General features: G+C 37.3%; 1 protein-coding gene across 5 annotated transcripts in view; it reads left to right on the top strand.

The window, feature by feature from the left end:
- Positions 1 to 18158, top strand: part of SBF2 (SET binding factor 2) — a 257500-nt gene that overhangs the window by 103142 nt on the left and 136200 nt on the right. For all 5 annotated transcript variants that reach the window (XM_051803854.1, XM_051803853.1, XM_051803856.1 and 2 more), the window contains exons 3-4: positions 5272 to 5409; positions 17515 to 17628. In XM_051803854.1, coding sequence (XP_051659814.1) covers positions 5272 to 5409; positions 17515 to 17628 — 252 coding nt within the window. The remainder of the gene's footprint in view (positions 1 to 5271; positions 5410 to 17514; positions 17629 to 18158) is intronic.

Raw genomic sequence — 18158 nt, 5'->3', positions numbered from 1 at the left:
CAACTTTCTGAACAAGCTTTTTCCCCTTTCTACTTTGGTAGTGCCATCGAAGGTAGTGAATTTCTGATGGAAAGCTGACCCGATTATTGACACAGAAAACAATATAAAGTGCAGAGAGAGCAGTGTGTAGCTACACAGACCCAACTAGAATATTGGTTCAAGTTTTTGTTGTGGATTTGGTTGTGCTCAGGGTGCAAGCCCAGGAGAACATAAATACCTAACGTGCAATTCAGCAACTGAGTAATTTCTGATCAACAGATCAGAATGTATTATAGTTCTGCCATGATAGGGATAAAAAAGAACTAAAGTTTTTCTTTAATGAGACTTGAATACTATATAATTACTATTCATTATAATAATAGTACTTAATCTTCACATTCGCAGTATCCAGTAAGCCTTCTACCTACATCCCAATTCCTCCAGTGCTTTAATAGAAATTGTGACTATTTTGACATTTTCTTCAATTTTTCAGCAGACTGGGTGCCCCAGGGGAATGGTCATGGCCTCAGGTTTGTGGGTGTACAAGCCCTTCTCTGGACATGCTCTGCTGTCTCCATGTCGTTTTTGAAGTGAGGGGCCCAGAACTGGACACAGCACTCGAGGTGTGGCCTCATCAGTGCTGAGTACAGAGGGACTTCACTTCCTTGGTCCTGCTGGCCACACTATTCCTGATCCAAGCCAGGATGCCCCTGGCCTTCTTGGCCACCTGGGCACAGTGCTGGATCATGTTCAGCTGCTGTCAACCAGCACCTCCATGTCCCTTTGTGTCGAATGGCTCTCAAGGCACTCCTCCCCCAGCCTGTAGCACTGCAGGGGGTTGTTGTGACCCAAGTGCAGCACCTGGCACTTGGCTTTGTTGGCTCTCGTGCAGTTTGTCCTCAGCCCATCGATCCAGCCTGTCCAGGTCGCTCTGCAGAGCCCTCCTACCCTCAAGCAGAGAATTCTTACCCTCCGGCAGATCAACACTCCCACCTGCCTGCAGACGTACTGAGGGTGCACCCACTCCCCTCTTCCTGATCGTTGGTCAGGGTGTTAAACAGAACTGTCCCTGACACTGAGCCCTGGGGAACACCACTTATGCCTGGTCACCAGCCGGGTGCAACTCCATCCACCACCACTCTGGGCCTGGCCATCCATCCAGTTTTTAACCAGTGAAGGGTGCCCCTGTTCAAGCCATGAGCAACCAGCTTCTGCAGGAGAATGCTGGGGGAAAGGTGTCAATGGCTTTACTGAACTTTAGGTAGACAACAGCCACAGCCTTTCCCTCATCCACTAAGGGTGTCATCTCGTCATAGATGGAGATCAGGTCAGTGAAACAGGCCCTGCCTTTCCTAAACCCGTACTGACTGGGCCTGATCCCCTGGTTGTCCAGCACGCTCTGTGTGATGGCACTCAGGATGATCTAGCCCATGACCTGTCCCTTTCAATTCAGGATTTTCTGGATTTTGTGATTCTAGACACCAAATCTGTATACGGTATAACTAAGGGATATTCTGCTTTATGCAAATTATTTCTTTTAATAGAGAAGGGCAAAGCAAGCAGTAGGAATACAGCCATGGCTCTAGGTTGGAGAGAAAGAACAAACCTATGAATCAAGCAAAGATGATGTTTTTAGCTCATAAAAATTAGAAGAAAGAAATGTCACTCTTAAACAATTAATCATGTCTAGACTTTAGAAAGAAGGCTTGTGGTGATGACATACGAATTTTTTGAAGGTAACAAACCCAGCTACACTGTTACAAAACACTGCTTCATTTTTAAATCTGTCTGGTCTCTTGTTTAGTCTGAAAGCATTTGTGGGAATAATTAAGAGAAAGTTCTTTGCTTTAGTGGTCCCCTGCAGTTTCAAAAAATATGTAAAATGTAATTTCAGCACCTTGAGTAAAATATCTGTTGCATATTTTTCAGTGCAATTTCTGGATATCTGCACCAGATTCCACAAGGTAATCAGTTGTAACGTGGAGTTGATCTGAAGCACTCACCACCATTAGGGCCTTATTCCTATGAATAGTGAATTGGACAATCTGATTGATCCCAATTTTCACGGTCTTTGATAGAAGTTATAGTCTGGTTCCAAGAATTCTGGCAAATAAGTGAAACAATATGGGAGCACATTCGTTCTTCTGGGTTTTTTCTTGTTTACTGAAGAAGCACATGACCTTTGAATTACATTCACAGTGGTGATTTTGTCTGTTTTGGTATAGCATCTGGTTTGGTAAGGAAACATTTTTCTGTCCTTAGTAGCCAGAGCGTGCTGGTAATCATACTGGATAGTAGCTTGTATTTATACTAATTTGGAAAGTTCTTCTCAATGCTGTTTGCGTTTCGAATATTGCACTAGTATTTATTACCTTATTTTAAGGAAACTGAGAATCACTCATTGTTTAATCTCTTGGAGGAGCATGTTGTCTTTATCCTCAATCTCTGTATTTATAAATTCCTTCCAGTTTATTTGAAAACACAGATTCTCTGTGTAGCCATTGAATGTACTCTACTTCAGCTGTTTTTTTCAACAATCACTAATTGTTGTTTTCTAGTAAAATACTTAAAACTATAAAGCATATGTTATACACAAGAGCACTTGGAAATTGGGAAGAATTCCCACTGAGATGTGAGTAGGTTTTAGACATGCATAAAGATTGAGAGATTGCTGTTGACATCAGCCTGCCCAGGTCCACAGTCTCTTCTGATAGTTTAGCTGTTTGGTTTCCCTTTGCATTTCCCAGTGTACCAAGCAGATGTTGGTCTAAATTTTATGCAGAAACCTGCTAATAATGCATTATTACAATAAAAATAATTATTTTAAAATTTATTTTATTTCAAAATAAATATAAAAAGTATATTCAAAATTAACTTACCAATACCTCCAAGTACAAAACTGGTGGATTTTGAGTATATCATGTGGAAACCAGCTCTGCATAACCCAGCTCCCTCATTTGTCATTTGGGTGCAGAATAGCCTGTGGATTATTTGGATATATCAGCTCTTCTGAGAGTGTTTGATGTGTGCAGAATGGCCCTTTGTCCAGGAATTCCAGACACTCCAAAATCTGATAGATTACCATTTACAGGAGCGAGATGGGACATTACCTGTAAAGCTGAAGGGCAGTGGCAGCAGCAGGGAGCTCCTGTCAAAGCTGGTAGACTTGGCAGATTTGAAAGAGTGTTAAGATTGTAAACTCCTTAAGAAGCTCAAGCTGGGACTGCTTGAACAGCCTTTATTTGACCTACCTTGTATGGATGATTTGGTTCTAATGGCATAGGTTTTATTTATTAACAGAGTCTTACTGCATTCTTTGCATTTTGGCTCATACTTGTTGAACAAATTCAGAGTTTTGGGGGTTATCTTATTGAACCGTGGATTCCAGGCTTCATTTACTACACAGACCCCCCCTAAACTCTGAAATACATACAGAACTCTAACGATTTTATTGTCAAAGTTTTTAGTGATGTTTTTGTTATAGTGTCTGTATATGTTGACCATATTACATTATCTTTATGGCAGTCCTGCAAGATTAATAGCAGTATCTTCTTATTTTTAACTGACATGAGATGAAAAACAAAGGGAGATTAGGCCAGTATTATCAAAATCATGGACTAATGCTGGATGCTTAGCTTGGAATGACTAGGATTTCTTTTCTCAGAGTACTTTTTGATGTTCAGAGCAGTTATTTTCAGATGCAGAAGGGAGTGCTTAGCACTCCCAAGGATACAGACTCGGAAGTGTTAAGCTGACTATCTAGAATTTGAAGAATGTAACATAAGAAAACTTTGGTTTTGAAGATTTTCCCATGATCATAAAAGAAACTGTATATCAGAGGCAGAGTTTTAACTGCTGTTCACCTAAGACTACCCAGGTTTTATTGTAGAGGCTCTAAAGACGAATCTGTAGTAAATGTTTGTTTGCAACTTACTCTTCATGCTCTTTCAGTTTTCAACATCTATCTAGGGAAATGAAGCAATTTCTGGAAAGATGAAATTTTGACCTAGCTCTTTTGTTCCTTTGGTATCTGCATTGTTTAACAATCTTAGAAATTTTTTGTGTGGTGTTTTGGTTTTTTTTTTTATTTTTATTTTTTTTATTCCTAATATGTCCAGGGGCTATTACCTTTGCTGCATGTAAATTCTAGGTTTATAATTTTGCTATTAAAAATGTGCCTGTGAATTCTTAGTGTATGTGAATTTAACCTTCAGTAAAAGAAAGGGAGAATACAATATTCCATAAAGGGCATCTCAAGAATGTTCAGCAGGCTGATTTCTGAACTTCAGCACATTCTTCCATTATAGAGGACAAGTTATTAAGTGGTGTTGTACTCTAGTCATCTAAAAACAAGAAGAAAAAACATACACTTTCCACTTTGCTGTTGAACTGTATTTCTCCTTTTGTTCATGCTGCTTGTGCACTTCTCTTTCGAGGTCAGAATTGCTGCCTTTGGTGCTGGTGGCTTGTACTGTCATGGCCCTGGTCAGCTTGAAGGAACAAGTACTGAAAGGACTTAGGCTTATTTGACATGTGTTTTAAGTTCTGCACAGATTTAGTCACTGCTCACTGGGACAAGGACTTGGAAACGTGCATATGAAGTATCTGGAGAGCTGCAGCAAGTGATTTTCTTTGTCCCTGAGAGTTATGAAGTCAAGAACTTGAATGTATTTTTCACAGTGGTGGCAAAACTTGTATCTCTGCTGTAGTATGACTTCTTATAAAATTTCGAATGTTCACAGTGAAGTTTATAGAGGTAATCAATAAATAGATGAAAAACATTGCTCTATGAATACTCTTTTGTAAGAGCAACTATTGAATAATTTTGCAAGCAGGTGTAAGTGCAATATCTTATGTTTGATTAGGTAAATTAATGAAGAAGTAGGAGAGAAATTAGAAATGTAGAGACATTCCAAGTCACAAGAATTGTAACTTCAAATTGAAACCTGTTATCCAAGTAAAAGCTGCATAATGTATCAATCTTTTCCTGTTGTTGCCTGTTAAACACCGCAAAGATGATCCTGAATACTGAATTCAAAGGAACACATCTTGACTTTGTGGAGTTAATTATGTCTCCCTTGATGTTTATAGGGTTGGATTTATATCTGGCCAACTCCAAGACCTACTGGATTTTCCTCATTTTCTTCAAATTTCGCAGCCTCGCATATGTTCACTTCAAATGAAATGAGCTTCTTGATAATGATCTGTTACATTGTTTAAAAACCTTTTCCACATTTCATAAAACAACTGGTATTACTGCTTAACTATATGTCTCTTTTCTTGTTTCCTTAGTTTTGCCAGCCTGGAGGATGGCAGCTTTCGAAAGAGAGGAAACAGCCAACGTTCTTCGTGGTGGTTCTGACTGACATAGACTCAGAGAGGCACTACTGCTCCTGCTTAACTTTCTATGAAGCAGAGATTAACCTGCAGGTAAAAACTTTACAATGAGTTACAAAAATGCAGAAAAAGGTGTCTAGAAACAATAGAGGGCAACTCTAGAAAATATTTTGCTGTTCCTCTCATACAGAAATCCATGTATTTGCACGAAGGTGAGCTCGGTGTACTTCTTTGTGGGTTTGGGGGTTTTGTCTTTTTTGCAATAAAAAAAGCAACCAAAAACATCTCATAGAATTTCTTGTGGTGGTGGGTTTTTTTGTTTGTTTTGGTTTGGGGTTTTTTGGGGTTTTTTTGTTTGTTTTTTTTTTTTAATGAGACAGGCAATATGGTGTTCCTTTTATTTCCCTTCGTGTTTGACATAGCATGGATGATTCTAAACCTTGTTCTAGGAAAAAGTTTATTAACTTATGCTCCCTCTGCTGGCCTGCTCCGTGGATATACATATTTCTGTAAGTGCATTTATTGGCAAGGTTTGTGTGGGGGTAAATGGCAAGATTTTAAAACTGATAGAGTAATTATTCAGTTGTTAGTTAGGTCAGATTTTAGGTGTCAGCCACTTGGCAGTGTTTGTTTTTAAGCATGTATTTAATTTTTCTTTTGGCAACCTTGTTCTTTCAAAAATAGACATTTTGTTTCCCATTTAATGTAAAGTCCTCCCTAGAATCTCTGCTGTGACTTAATACTTGGAATCTTTAGAATCTATAACCTAGGGAAAACCTAACCCCATCTGTAATTGCAGACTCTCATTGTTATGTTTTGAAATATTTTCTTTCCTACATAAAAATTAAAAAATAAGTAAGACCTTGGCACTAAGTATAATAGAATTAGTTAAGATTAAATAGATTGCTAAGTAAAGTATTTTTTTGTTCTTTTAGTGAAGAACTGTAACATTATTGATTATTTTAAGAAAGTGGTTTTTAATAAAACAAGAGTACTCTGTTCATTTAATACTGGAGTTGAAATTTTATTTGTAGAATATTTGAAAGATGTGGTGTAGTAATAATAATTTTGTGCTTTTTCTACGCACAACTGGAAGCCAGAGAATAATAGTTGTTCTTATTTCATTAGCACTACAGTTTAGGTGGGTATTTTTTGTAGATCATCAGAAGGAGTTAAAAGCAGAAATGTACCCAAAAATTAGACGTATTTTAGTCTTAAATTTTAGTGTAGATCAACTGACACATTCCTATTAAAAATTCTAATGTCTAGAATTCTAATGTGTAATTTCCTTTATTTTGTAAGTAGAGAGTGAAATATTCTATAGCAATTCTTTCCCAGCTGATAAAAATTTACAGTGGTTGACTCTTCCTCCACTCGATGTATTTCATAACATATACTAAATTTAGCAAACTTGTTATTTATCCTGTGGTTTCCAGCAGCTGCTTTTGATTCCCTATGCACATCTTTGAAGTAATGGTCATCACAAAACATCCAGTATTAACTACAAGGGGTTTTTTTCTTATATTGCCTAAGTATTAATACAAAAAAACCCAAAGTTAAAAAAACCCAAAACAATAAAAACTGAGTGCAGCAGGATGTTGGTTCTCATAATGCCATTCCTGGCTGTGTTGTAAAGAATGCATATTTTTCAGATGAACTTGCTGTGGTGAAATTTATTCTATGACTGCATTGTTTATAGCCAAACTTCCTGTTTCTTTCTGAAACCCAAAGAGAATAATTGAACGTGCCCTGTTACATGGTCATTAGGCAAGAATTCAGCACATGTACAATCTGTAATGAAACATAAGCTTGTGAAGCACTGGACTATGACAGTAATATTGATTTAACCATTCAGATTCATGCCTCATTAAACAGTCCATGAAACATAGGGTACAGGACTTGAAATGAAATATGGGCAGTACTTTTCACAGTTAAATACAGTTCATTCTTTTTTTTTTTAACTGAATTATATAACTTGCTAAGACAAAAGTTAGGTTAAATTTCAAAAAAACCCCACAGAACCACTTCTTTCCCAGTAGGTATCACCAGGTGAACCTTGCTGATACACGAGACTGGTCGGAATTCAACCAGAGCAGATCAGATATTTGGCTTGGCAGAATCATCTTCACAAAAAAAAGTGAAATCAACCACTTGGAAGTTTCTGTGGTCAATTAAAGTGGGAATTGAAAACAAACGGATTTCTTCATTTGCGAATGCTAGAAGAGAGCAATCAAACCTTTTCTGAGCCTTCTGCTGAATAATACAAGAACCTTTTAGACACAATGGGGTCTGAGAAGACTCCTTCTGTAGCTTTGGTTCCCTTCATTCCTGCTTCAGTTGTTTGTTACAGGATGATTTGTAAATAAATGCCACCTGAAAAGTAAGGAGTTTGTACTCACATGGAATACCTCGGTGGTACCCATGATAACCTAGGGTGCAAGATTAAGGTACCAACTATAAAAGCTATATAGTCTGCAGGAAAAAGATACCTCCCTGAAAGGCTTTTTCTGCAAGCCCTGGATTCAGTTTAATCTCTTGGCAGTTGCATGTCATAACAAGTTTCTCAGAGGAAAGCACAGGCTCTAGGTGTCAGCTGATGGCCTGTTTTCAACTTTGTACTCCTAGATAGAAAATAAAATGTTGTTTTATTAGTTGGTGTCTATGAATCATAGTGATGAAGTGACCCAGAGCTTATTATCTGCCTGGGTGCTGGTCAGTTTGATTGGCAGTCAACTCTCATAAAGTTGTGGTAATATATAAAAAGGATTGATGTTACCTTTAGTTTGATTAATTCTCCCTATCCGTGCTCACGAGGAAGATGAACATGTGATATTCCATTAAATAGGGGAGTAGAACTCACTTGGTGCTTTGTGATTTCAGGTGATACAGCTTTGCCATGTAATCCTTCATGAATTGTTCTGTTCTATGATGCCAGTCTCACTTAATTGTCCCAGTAACATTTGCTAAAGCTGTATAAGGTTATGTTCCCTATACATCTGGGTTTAAAAAGGAACATTAGAAAGTTTGACCTTACCAGCAGTCTAAATTTTGGAATGTGGGTACACTGGTAGGGGCAGTCTAATACTGAATGAACAATGGTAAAGCTGGTGTCATTGAAAGGCATCTCTAGTGTGTTGCAGAGCAGTTTTATGTGCAAGATTTCTCTCCCACCTCAAGTTCCTACTTGAGTGTAAAGAAATCTGAAATACTGAACTGATTTCTCCTTCCAGCTTTTTATGTTTCCAGCACATGCTTTGTCTTATCCATGTTGCTGTCTGGCTTAAGGTGCTGTTCAGATGCTCTAGCAAATAGAGCTGGATGCAGTATTGACTTGCATGTATCTGCAGGAATTAGGAGGAGAGTAAGTTGAAATATATTTTCTCTTCCCTCACAGTGCCTTGAAAGCTGATTGGGGTTTTTATGGGGGTGCTGAGGGAGTGGGGATGGATGTGGAGTTGTGTGGTGTCTCATTGCTGCATTTTGATCATTTCTGTGGACTTCAAATTTCATTGGCTTGAAATCCACTTGAAATGTCATTGTTTTGGAGAAAACCTTGTCCTGTCAACAGAAAAAAATAGTCTACCCAGTTTATTTTTCTGGCAACTGAAGCCAGAAGCTGCTGAGCAGCCAGTGGGTATTGAGAAGAATCATAACTGACATCTACACCCATAAAACACTGTTTGTAGCTTTATTAGTCATCAAAACAAACAAGAAAAAAGAAGCATATATATACACACACACACATGCATATGTTAATTTATTAGTATATGTAGTTCTGTGTGGTGTACACACTGCTTGCTAAAATGGGGCTCTTATTTCTAACAGCAGTTTCTGGATGTTGCCACTTAGAAGACAAAGACTTGATTTAATGCTTTTGACTCAGCAGATACTTCTACTGACCTCAGCTGTGCTTCTTACCAGTTGCACAGTTAGAATTTATACTGACAGTGCTTGGAAGAGCACCACAGATAGAATCTCTTTAAAAAATGTCGACTCGCATAATTTGGGAACTTAATGGTCAATTTGTACATCGCTTCGCTCTTGGAAAGAAATTTACCCTCTCTTCCCAACCCCACCATCAACAAATTAGAGAATGATTTATGCCAGTAATTGAGCCTGTGCAATTGCATTTCTTGCATTACAGAAAATCTGCTCGGCGAGATCAGCACAAACCCCCAAACATTTGTTTATAACCATCTCATTATAAGATTGTATCATTCTTGTGTGTTGTCTTCAGCGTATGCATGTTAAAACATTGTGATCACAAAGTTAGTAAGATTAAATATATCATTCTGGAAAATGGACATAAGTAATAATTCACAAGTCTCCTGCTTCCTGCCATTCACATTGTCTTCCTCTGTTTGCCCTCCCCTGCAAAAAGAGGAAAAAGAACTTGTAAAAATCCCAAACCATAAAATGGCAGATTCACAACATTCACAGATATTTCCTGAGTCAAGGGAAAAACTGCCAACAAAATGACTTTGCTTCATAAAGTTATAATTTTTCTGCTTGGACTGGAGAGTTGGTGATCCTGCTGTGCTAAAGCATATGCTGCTCCATGAGTCACTGATGTTTGGTTTTTGGCAGAGGATGAGAACCCTCAGTTCGGTTGTACCCATTTTGTGCGTGAAATCTGACTCCCCTCTGGATATTAGGTTAGCATGTTATTCTTAAGATGAAGTTTTTTTGAATATACCAAATGTTAAATTTATTCCGAGAATTAGTTTTTACAGTCAATGCCCCAAAATCACAATTTGTGTTAAAAAAACTCGATTTAAAAAATAATATTTGGTATATTGCATCATCATCTTTCTGAACCTACTGAAAAATGGCTGGTATGACATCACAGAGAGACTTAAGTAATGCCTTATTTCCTTTCTATGGTGGCATAAACAGAAGGCTGCGGATAATGTTTTATATAAGAAACAGACTTGTATTTTAATGTCCTTTTATACATTTAAGGTCCTCTTTAGACCAGAAGTTAAAGTTAAGAACAGCTGTACAAAGGAAAGCATATTTCCATCTTCCTAATAACTCTGGCAATAATTTCTCCTGTATTGTTTATCCTCTGGCTCATGCCTTCACACACACATCCTCAATTTGAACTCATGCTGTTGCAGGGTACAAAAGCTTGTGTTGGGGAAAGGTCACCTTTTCCTCTTACCTCCTGCACCGTGTCTATATAGCAGCCCCGAGTCTCAGCCCACAGGACAAGGAGATACTGTCTTTTAAGCAGAGACATTTCTTTGTCAGTAGAGTTCAGATAACTCATGTGACTTTCCAACAACAGTAATACTAGTTCAATACAATTCATTGGAAGTCTTTTCAATACCTTTCCCCATATGTAATTTAAAGGAATCAACTGTGTTTTAATTAAACAAAACAATAATCTGTGTGTGTAAAATTTTGCCTTGGTGTACTTCTACATATACTGTTCTATATTACTTAAAAACCATTATACTGAATTAAAATAGGGTATGAATTACCAGCTTTCTTCAGTTAATTTGAATTTTCTCAGTTGTTCTGCTTATGTTTCGTAGATCTCTACAGTCTTCTCAGTTTAGTATGTAAAGCTTGAAAGGGTGGAATTCATGGATCAAGTTTGCTGCCTTTGGGTAAATTCAGGAAGATTTAGTAAACTCCAAGCTCTGAAGTTATGTCTGTGTACACATAGTTCTTGCTAAGGACTTGGTGCTGTAGTTCTTGGAATTCCTCAGTGCTAAGGTTAACATGTTAAAAGCAGTTACTGAATGCTATTGATTATTGCCTGTGGAATTTCAGCATTTGCAGGGCAACTCAATGACATTACCTTGGACTTCCCAGATCTTCTGGGGCTGGACATCCTAGTGGCCTCCTCCAGAGGGATGCTTTGGCTGATGGCTGCAAAAGCCAGGGGGAGAGTGTGGGTATGAGGTTACTTTTGTTTCTCGATGTATTTAGATAATAACGAATATCAGCACCTTCTGGAGTTTTCAAAGTGAGGTGCGTTGAATGGTAAACATCTAATAGATGGTGGTGGTGTCAATTTTGTGTAATGCTGGAAGGTGCATTGCAAACTCCTTATTATGACTTAGTATTACTCTGAAGTGTCACTAATATTTAGGGAGTGAGTGAGCTGATCTGCAATAGTGACTTGAGGTTGCTCTATTTGATAAGTTCTGATCTTCACATAATTTTCTATCTTTGATCCTTATCTTTTTTAGTTGATAGACTCCCTACTGTGCATTACTACAGTTTATTGTCCCATTTTGAAATTATTAAATCAAGATAATGGCTTTTATGCTGGTTTAATTTTTCCAGTATAAGTTTAGCTGCAGTGGTATGACTCTGAGTGTGTAGACAAGCCATGAAGCAGATCTGTTCACCTGTGGTTTTAGTTCAGTATAGCATATTGTAGGCAGGATGCAGATTTGTCTTCTGGAAGCACTCAGCTAAGTTTATTTTAACTTTCATACATGTGTTAGAATTTATTGGATACATGCATTTTTATAATCTGGAAAGTAAATAAAATTAATTGATGCTGAATGTTTTTTGGCCTTTGACTGTTAATAAACCAACTAAGAGTGTATTTGGCTGCAAGTAAGACCAGCAGAGACCAAGTCACATGAGGAGAAAGGGATCTGTCCCAAATGAGCAATTGGCATAAGATTACTAAAGTAAACTTCAAATAATTTTTCTTAAAATAAGAAATCATGCATGGTCTCTAAATCTTTGCTGGGCAGTTAGTAGAAAAACAACAGGCCTGCTGAACTTGGCATAATTTCAATGCAAAATTTTGCATAGGGCAAACTGTTTTTGACATAATGAAGTACTAGAGTGCAAGTTTTGTAATGAAAGATGTTTGTTCTCTTTCTGGGGCTGAATGAAAGTACAATTCTGATTTCATTTTCTGTTCACATTTGATTTCCTTTGAGTTTCAAATAATGCCTGCCAGCTTCAGAACAGTAAAGCTGCATCTAATGTTTTGTGTTTTCTAACTTTTGTACTAGTTCCTCAGTTTAAATTGATTTACCTTCCTCTGACATGAAGATTAACCTAATTTTTCTCCACTCAACATTAGTCAGAACGAAATTGCACTGGCTTCAGTAGCATATTCCCCTGGAATGGAGATGTAGGGTCAGCATGCCTGGCTTGTCCTCCTGTCTGAATGTGAGTGGCATCTCTGACAAAGGGAATTCAAAGACCCAGAGGGACACAGTGGAGGCAGAGCCAGTAAGTGAAGACTGGATAGACCGCTGACGGTCTTGAGGAGTTTGCTAACAGGTCAGAGCTGCCTTAGCTAGGAGCCTTCAGTGTTAGAGGTTTGCTAAATGGCAAATTTGGCCATTTGTGTTCAAGTGTGAAGATGGACATTTCCAGGGTCTGAAGATGGGGATGAGAAGATGGGAGAGTAAGGATGGTTATGGTTTGTATGTAATTCAGCTGCATGTCGATGGAGCAAATGCTGACCCATCCCTGGAAGTGTTCAAACAAGGCTGGATGGGGCTTTGAACAACCTGGACTGGTGAAAGGTGTCCATACCCATGGCAGAAGGGTTGGAACTAGATGACCCTTAAGGCCCCTTCCAACCCAGGCCATTCTATGATTCTGTGATTCTAATGTGCTCTCAAGCTGTCTAAGTCCCTTAACACCAGCTACATTCAGTAGTAGTGAGAATTTTTTTGGGCTCTGTTGGTAGCTCGTTTTCATCTTAAAAAATTTATGTTAGTTTTTAATGTAGATTTTGGCTACATTGTTGTTTTTAAGTTAAATGTCAGTATTTAGAAGCAGAGCTGACATGTTTAAATAATATGATTGCTGTGGCAAAATCAGATTTGTAAAAGTTCAAGAGGAAACCTTAAAGTTTGAAGGCTACATCACGGCAATTAATATCTCTGTTTAATGAAAAATGATAAAGTTAATATGAGTAAAGTTTTCTTGGCTGCCACATGAGTTGCAGTTTTTCACTGAAGTAGCACAAAATCAGTCACTTTTTTCTTCTAAAAGTTTTAACATAATTTCTTAAGCAGAAATTGCTGCTTACATGAAAATGTCTGTTTATGTGCTGATTTACCACATGCAACATTGAAGCACATTGAGTGTCAGCCAGATGTGACTGACAGGAGAGATCTTGTGCTTGCAATGGCTTTTATGGAAGTGGATGGGTGGGAAGCAGAAGGATGTTTCGTAGTCCACTGCCATTTGGGGAAAAACTTGGAGTGTGGGGTCAACCTTCGTCAGGCATCAAGTAATCCACAAATGTTTTAACTTGAGACTGTGGTGAAGTTTTGAAATGGTATCAATCATATGTTGTTAAGCTAAGCTTGTGCTCTCTGCATTGCATGATTTCATAGATTTGCAGTGTTCATTACATTCCCTGTAACATCTCCCAAAACAGATGGGCACAGGTACTGAACTGGAGAGATGTGTGATATATATCTCAGTTTTAAGAAAGTTTTTTGCTCTTGGCTGACACCCATTTATTTGAGGAAAATATGCCATATTTTATTATTTAAATTATCCTTTGTTTTATAATTTTTCTTCTAATATGAAGCTTTCAAAATCTTATCTTGTTACTTGATAAAATGCTGCAAACTGTGCCCAGCTTTACACTTGTTTATAAATGTGGAGGGACTTTTAAAGCCAAAGGACACCAATTAAGCGGTTGTATATATATTTTAGTGTAGCTGTGGGTGTGAACATTTGTTAAAATACATGAAAACAATTGAGTTTAAGTATATATTGGTCTGCTTTAAATGTACAGAACACACAAACACACACATTTTTTGACCAGTCTCTTAAGAGGCCACTTTATAGCTAGAGCAAACAAGTTGAGCAAAATGAAGTTGCATCATATGTCCTTCAAAAGAAGTTTCACCATTTTCTGAGTTTGTTTATCATATATTATTTATGCAGAAAAAGAGAAGGGAAAAAAGAGGGCAAGTAAAAAAAAAACACTGTGCTGTAAAACCAGATAAGATTTTCTGTTTGAACTTATGATATATTCTCAGCCATATCCTACCTATACAATAAACTGTTTTGCACTCTAGTGGTACATTTTTCTAATCTCAGCTGTCTTCAAAGTCTGCCTTTTTGTAGAAAAAAACCCAGAAAAATAGGAAAAAAGGAATCTCTTTCAATATTTGGTTGTAATTAAGAACATTCTATATCTGTTCTATGGTAGGATGCAGGCAGCAATAGTCAGCAATATAGATGAGAGCTATAAGGGAAGCCCCATAGCATTAAACCAAATACCATTATCATCTTCTTCCAACCAGTAAAAGCACAAAAGGAAAACTATAGTAATCAACTAGATTAAAAACAAAAAAAAAAAAAAGAAAAAGAAACTAGCAATATTTTACTTCTTAATTAACCAATTCACATCCAGACAAGGGCAATGAAGCTGGTGAAGATTCTAGAGAGTAAGTCCTGTGAGGAGTGGCTGAGGGAGCTGGGGGTGTTCACCCTGGAGAAAAGGAGGCTCAGGGGGACCTTATTGCTCTCTACAACTACCTGAAAGGAGGATGTAGCCAGGTGGGAGTCAGGCTCTTCTCCCAAGCAACAGGGACAAGGACAAGAGGAATTGGCCTCAAGCTGTGCTAGGGAAGCTTCAAGTTGGACATCAGGAAGAATTTCTTCATGGAAGGGGTTGTTAAACATTGGAACAGGCTGCCCAGGGTGGTGGTGGAGTCCCTGTCCCTGGAAGTGCTCAAGAAACAATTGGATGTGGCACTTAGTGCCATGCTTTAGTTGACAAAGTGGTGATTGCTCAAAGATTGGACACAATGATCTTGGAGGTCTTTTCCAACCTAAATGGTTCTGTGGTTCTGTGAGTCTGTAGTTTAAATTCATCTTTCAGTCTATGTATTTTTAGCAAGGTTTTCCTCAACATCCGTTTACTTTGAAGTAAGTTGTAAACTGAAGGCTACGTTTATAAAATAAAAAGCTATTGTGAAAAAAAAAAAACCATAACCAACTCCTTTATTTTGTTAATTTTGGTTAGAGAATATTTTTTCCTTGGATGACCAAAGGAATAAAGAAAGATGAAATGTGCATGTGTCTGAGCAGAAGTGGAAAGAGAAAGAATTATGTTTGTGGCTTTACTGCTTTGTAATTAGTATTGCTACATAATGCTTATGCTGTTAATACTTTGCTTGAAAAGTAGGTTAAAAGTCATGTGTTTGAAATGATTATCTACTTAGTCTACTGACTCCTAATAATGTGCCTGCGTGCCTGTCAGAACGTTGAGCTGGGGAAGAAATATGGCCTGACACACTGCATGTTCTGTAAATCTTTTATGAAGTAAGACAGAGTGGCTTTATAGTGTAAAAGATCTGTCAATCAATATTGTGCTGTTGTTGTGCCCTGAAAGTTTTAAATTAAATCTAATTATGAATTAATTCAAGACTTGACCTGAAGTTGAGTAGATTTTTATGAAAATGGTCTTTTATAGAAACTCCTCCCTGGCTATGCACCCTGAGTTTTCATTATCTCAGTACCATGTGAATATAGAGGAGCTTCCATATTCCCTTGCCTTTAGTAATGTGGAATGTGTTTTAATTTAATTTTTCCTAATTTCAGGATCCACAATTTGTCAGATATCCAGAATCTCTTGCCTTTATGCCTAGAACTCATAATTTCTGTTTAGAGCAGTTGATACAGTAAACTTCTGTCGGTAATTTAACAATTCTTGGACTTCTGGGGGCAGCGGGAGGGAACTGTAGTTCCTGTAAAAGCTCTCTCCTGTCAACATTAAAATGGATGAAAATAAATGAATGTGTGGGACGTGCAACTACTGAGTTATTGTGTTTCCCTGTGAATTTGTGCATCACAATTTTAACCTAGAAATGAGATGCGAAGTAGACTAAATGCATACATTGCTAATGTATTGGTTGCCATTTAGGTAAAATTTAATGTACAAAGACAAGTGTTTTCCCATGTGTGTATATATATTGTTGTGGCAATTGATTTTATTTTGGTATGGAAATGTTATACTGAATCAACCAAGTTATTTTGATTAAAATGTAAGTACTGTCTTTTTGAGTATCTTTTACTTGAATGCTGAGTGTGGGTTAGCGTTCACCTAAAGAAACTGTGCGTTCTGAGTTGAGGTTGTGAAATAAAACTCATGAACTCACAGCATTCCTGGCATTTAAGGGGATTTCTATCAGGTTTCTTCCATTTAATAGAAAAGTGATGTTGGATTTTTTTTTTTTTTAATAAACTGAAACGATGGCTAGTAACATGACAGAAATAGAAGGCAGATATTTCATGCTGTCATATGGAAATGGGAGTAATTCCTCTCATATTCCTAATTAATATAGTGATTTTTGCTTGGAAGAATGCTCGATCAGAGGAACAAATAAAAAAAATGTGGTGGGTGGTGTGGGAGTGGAGAGAATTACATGCAAAAATTGGAAAGCACGAACATTCTGTCATTTGAAAACTTACTCAGTTAATGAATTTTTCAAAGATTGTGTGGAATTTTAGAAATGAAAATATTTAGTGACATCCTTAGTTTTGGCTATGAATAATAATAAACTATTTGTGATTGAATAATAAGCGCTGGCAAGGAGGTTGTAGCAACTTGCACAATACCATGAACAACTGCAAGTTTATCTGCACTGTGCCTTTTTTTTTTTTTAACCTTAGTGATTCCTAAGTGTGAGGAATCTTTTTGAGAAATCTGAACTAGTCTTCTTGTAAAGAAATTCCTTTAGATTCCAAATTCACTAGGTCAGGCTGGAGATGACTTTATAGATAATTTTAGCTATAATGTTTTTGGAAATTCTGAAAGAAACTGGATTATATTAATATGAGGAGGCCAACCAAACATTCTTTTGCGAAATACGTGATTTCGGTATTTGGAGCACGGTTGATTGTAAATCAGCTAACACTTTGATGTGAAAGGATCCTTTCTATGGTCTACTTCACTATCTAAAATGTGAAATGGGGTATTTAATGTGAACCATTGTCCTGTTAAACTGCTGTCTTAGAGAACTATATTTCAGGGAGATTGGTGCATGAATTCCTGGGTGAGTTTCAGTAAGTTGAACTACATCTAGAAACTTCCAGGGAGTTCAGGCAACCCCTGGAATGTGCTCTTGTTAGTTGACTTCGTTGCCGGTTCCAAATATTGCAGTTATTTTCTAAAACTGTGACAATGCTAACATTTGAGGTTTCTTTCTGCCTATTAATTGAAGTGTTTCTTCTTTCAAGGGAACAAAAGAAATCGAAGGTGAAGAGGAGTCTGGTTTAATTCCGCCTGCAGAAGTATTCGCTCCTAAAAGTCTGGTCTTGGTGTCCAGACTAGATTATCCAGAAATTTTCAGGGTAAAGAACTTGCAATTGCCATTTATAATATATGTCAGCAGACAGATCTGTTTTTAATGAGTGGCTGTGGTAGTACTTTTGAATTAAAACATCTCAGGATCGATTTGGGAATTTAAAAGCAAAAGTTGGTTAAGACTGAACTAGATATAATTCAATGTCTGTGGCAGTAAGTAGCCCCTGTAGATTAAAGCAGTGCTTTTTTACCCTTCAGGCAGTTTTAAAACTATATAGAAGATGTGATAGAGCTTTTTCTGGGCTCAGTTTACTGTATAATGAAGTGAATTATTAGGACAAAATCAGACTTGCTCAGGTAAAACCAAGACATTAACAATATTTGATTAACTATATAATGGTAAATTAATAGTGACATTCTAGTTTTCTTTCATATGTAAGGCAAAATGTCCAAGCCTCTTCCAGATCAAATTAAGATGCATGACAGAGATTTAGAATCTTGGATTACTCTCAGCTGATGAAATATGACTTATCAGAGATAAATGAAAAGCTTAAGTTTTTATTAAGCTAATACACAG

Source organism: Manacus candei, unplaced genomic scaffold, assembly GCF_025592945.1.
Source record: "Manacus candei isolate 608988 ecotype Guabito, Panama unplaced genomic scaffold, ASM2559294v1 h1tg000060l, whole genome shotgun sequence".
NCBI classification, from domain to species: domain Eukaryota; kingdom Metazoa; phylum Chordata; class Aves; order Passeriformes; family Pipridae; genus Manacus; species Manacus candei.
Note: the sequence above shows the minus strand (reverse complement) of the source record. Positions and strands in the feature narration are given on the sequence as shown.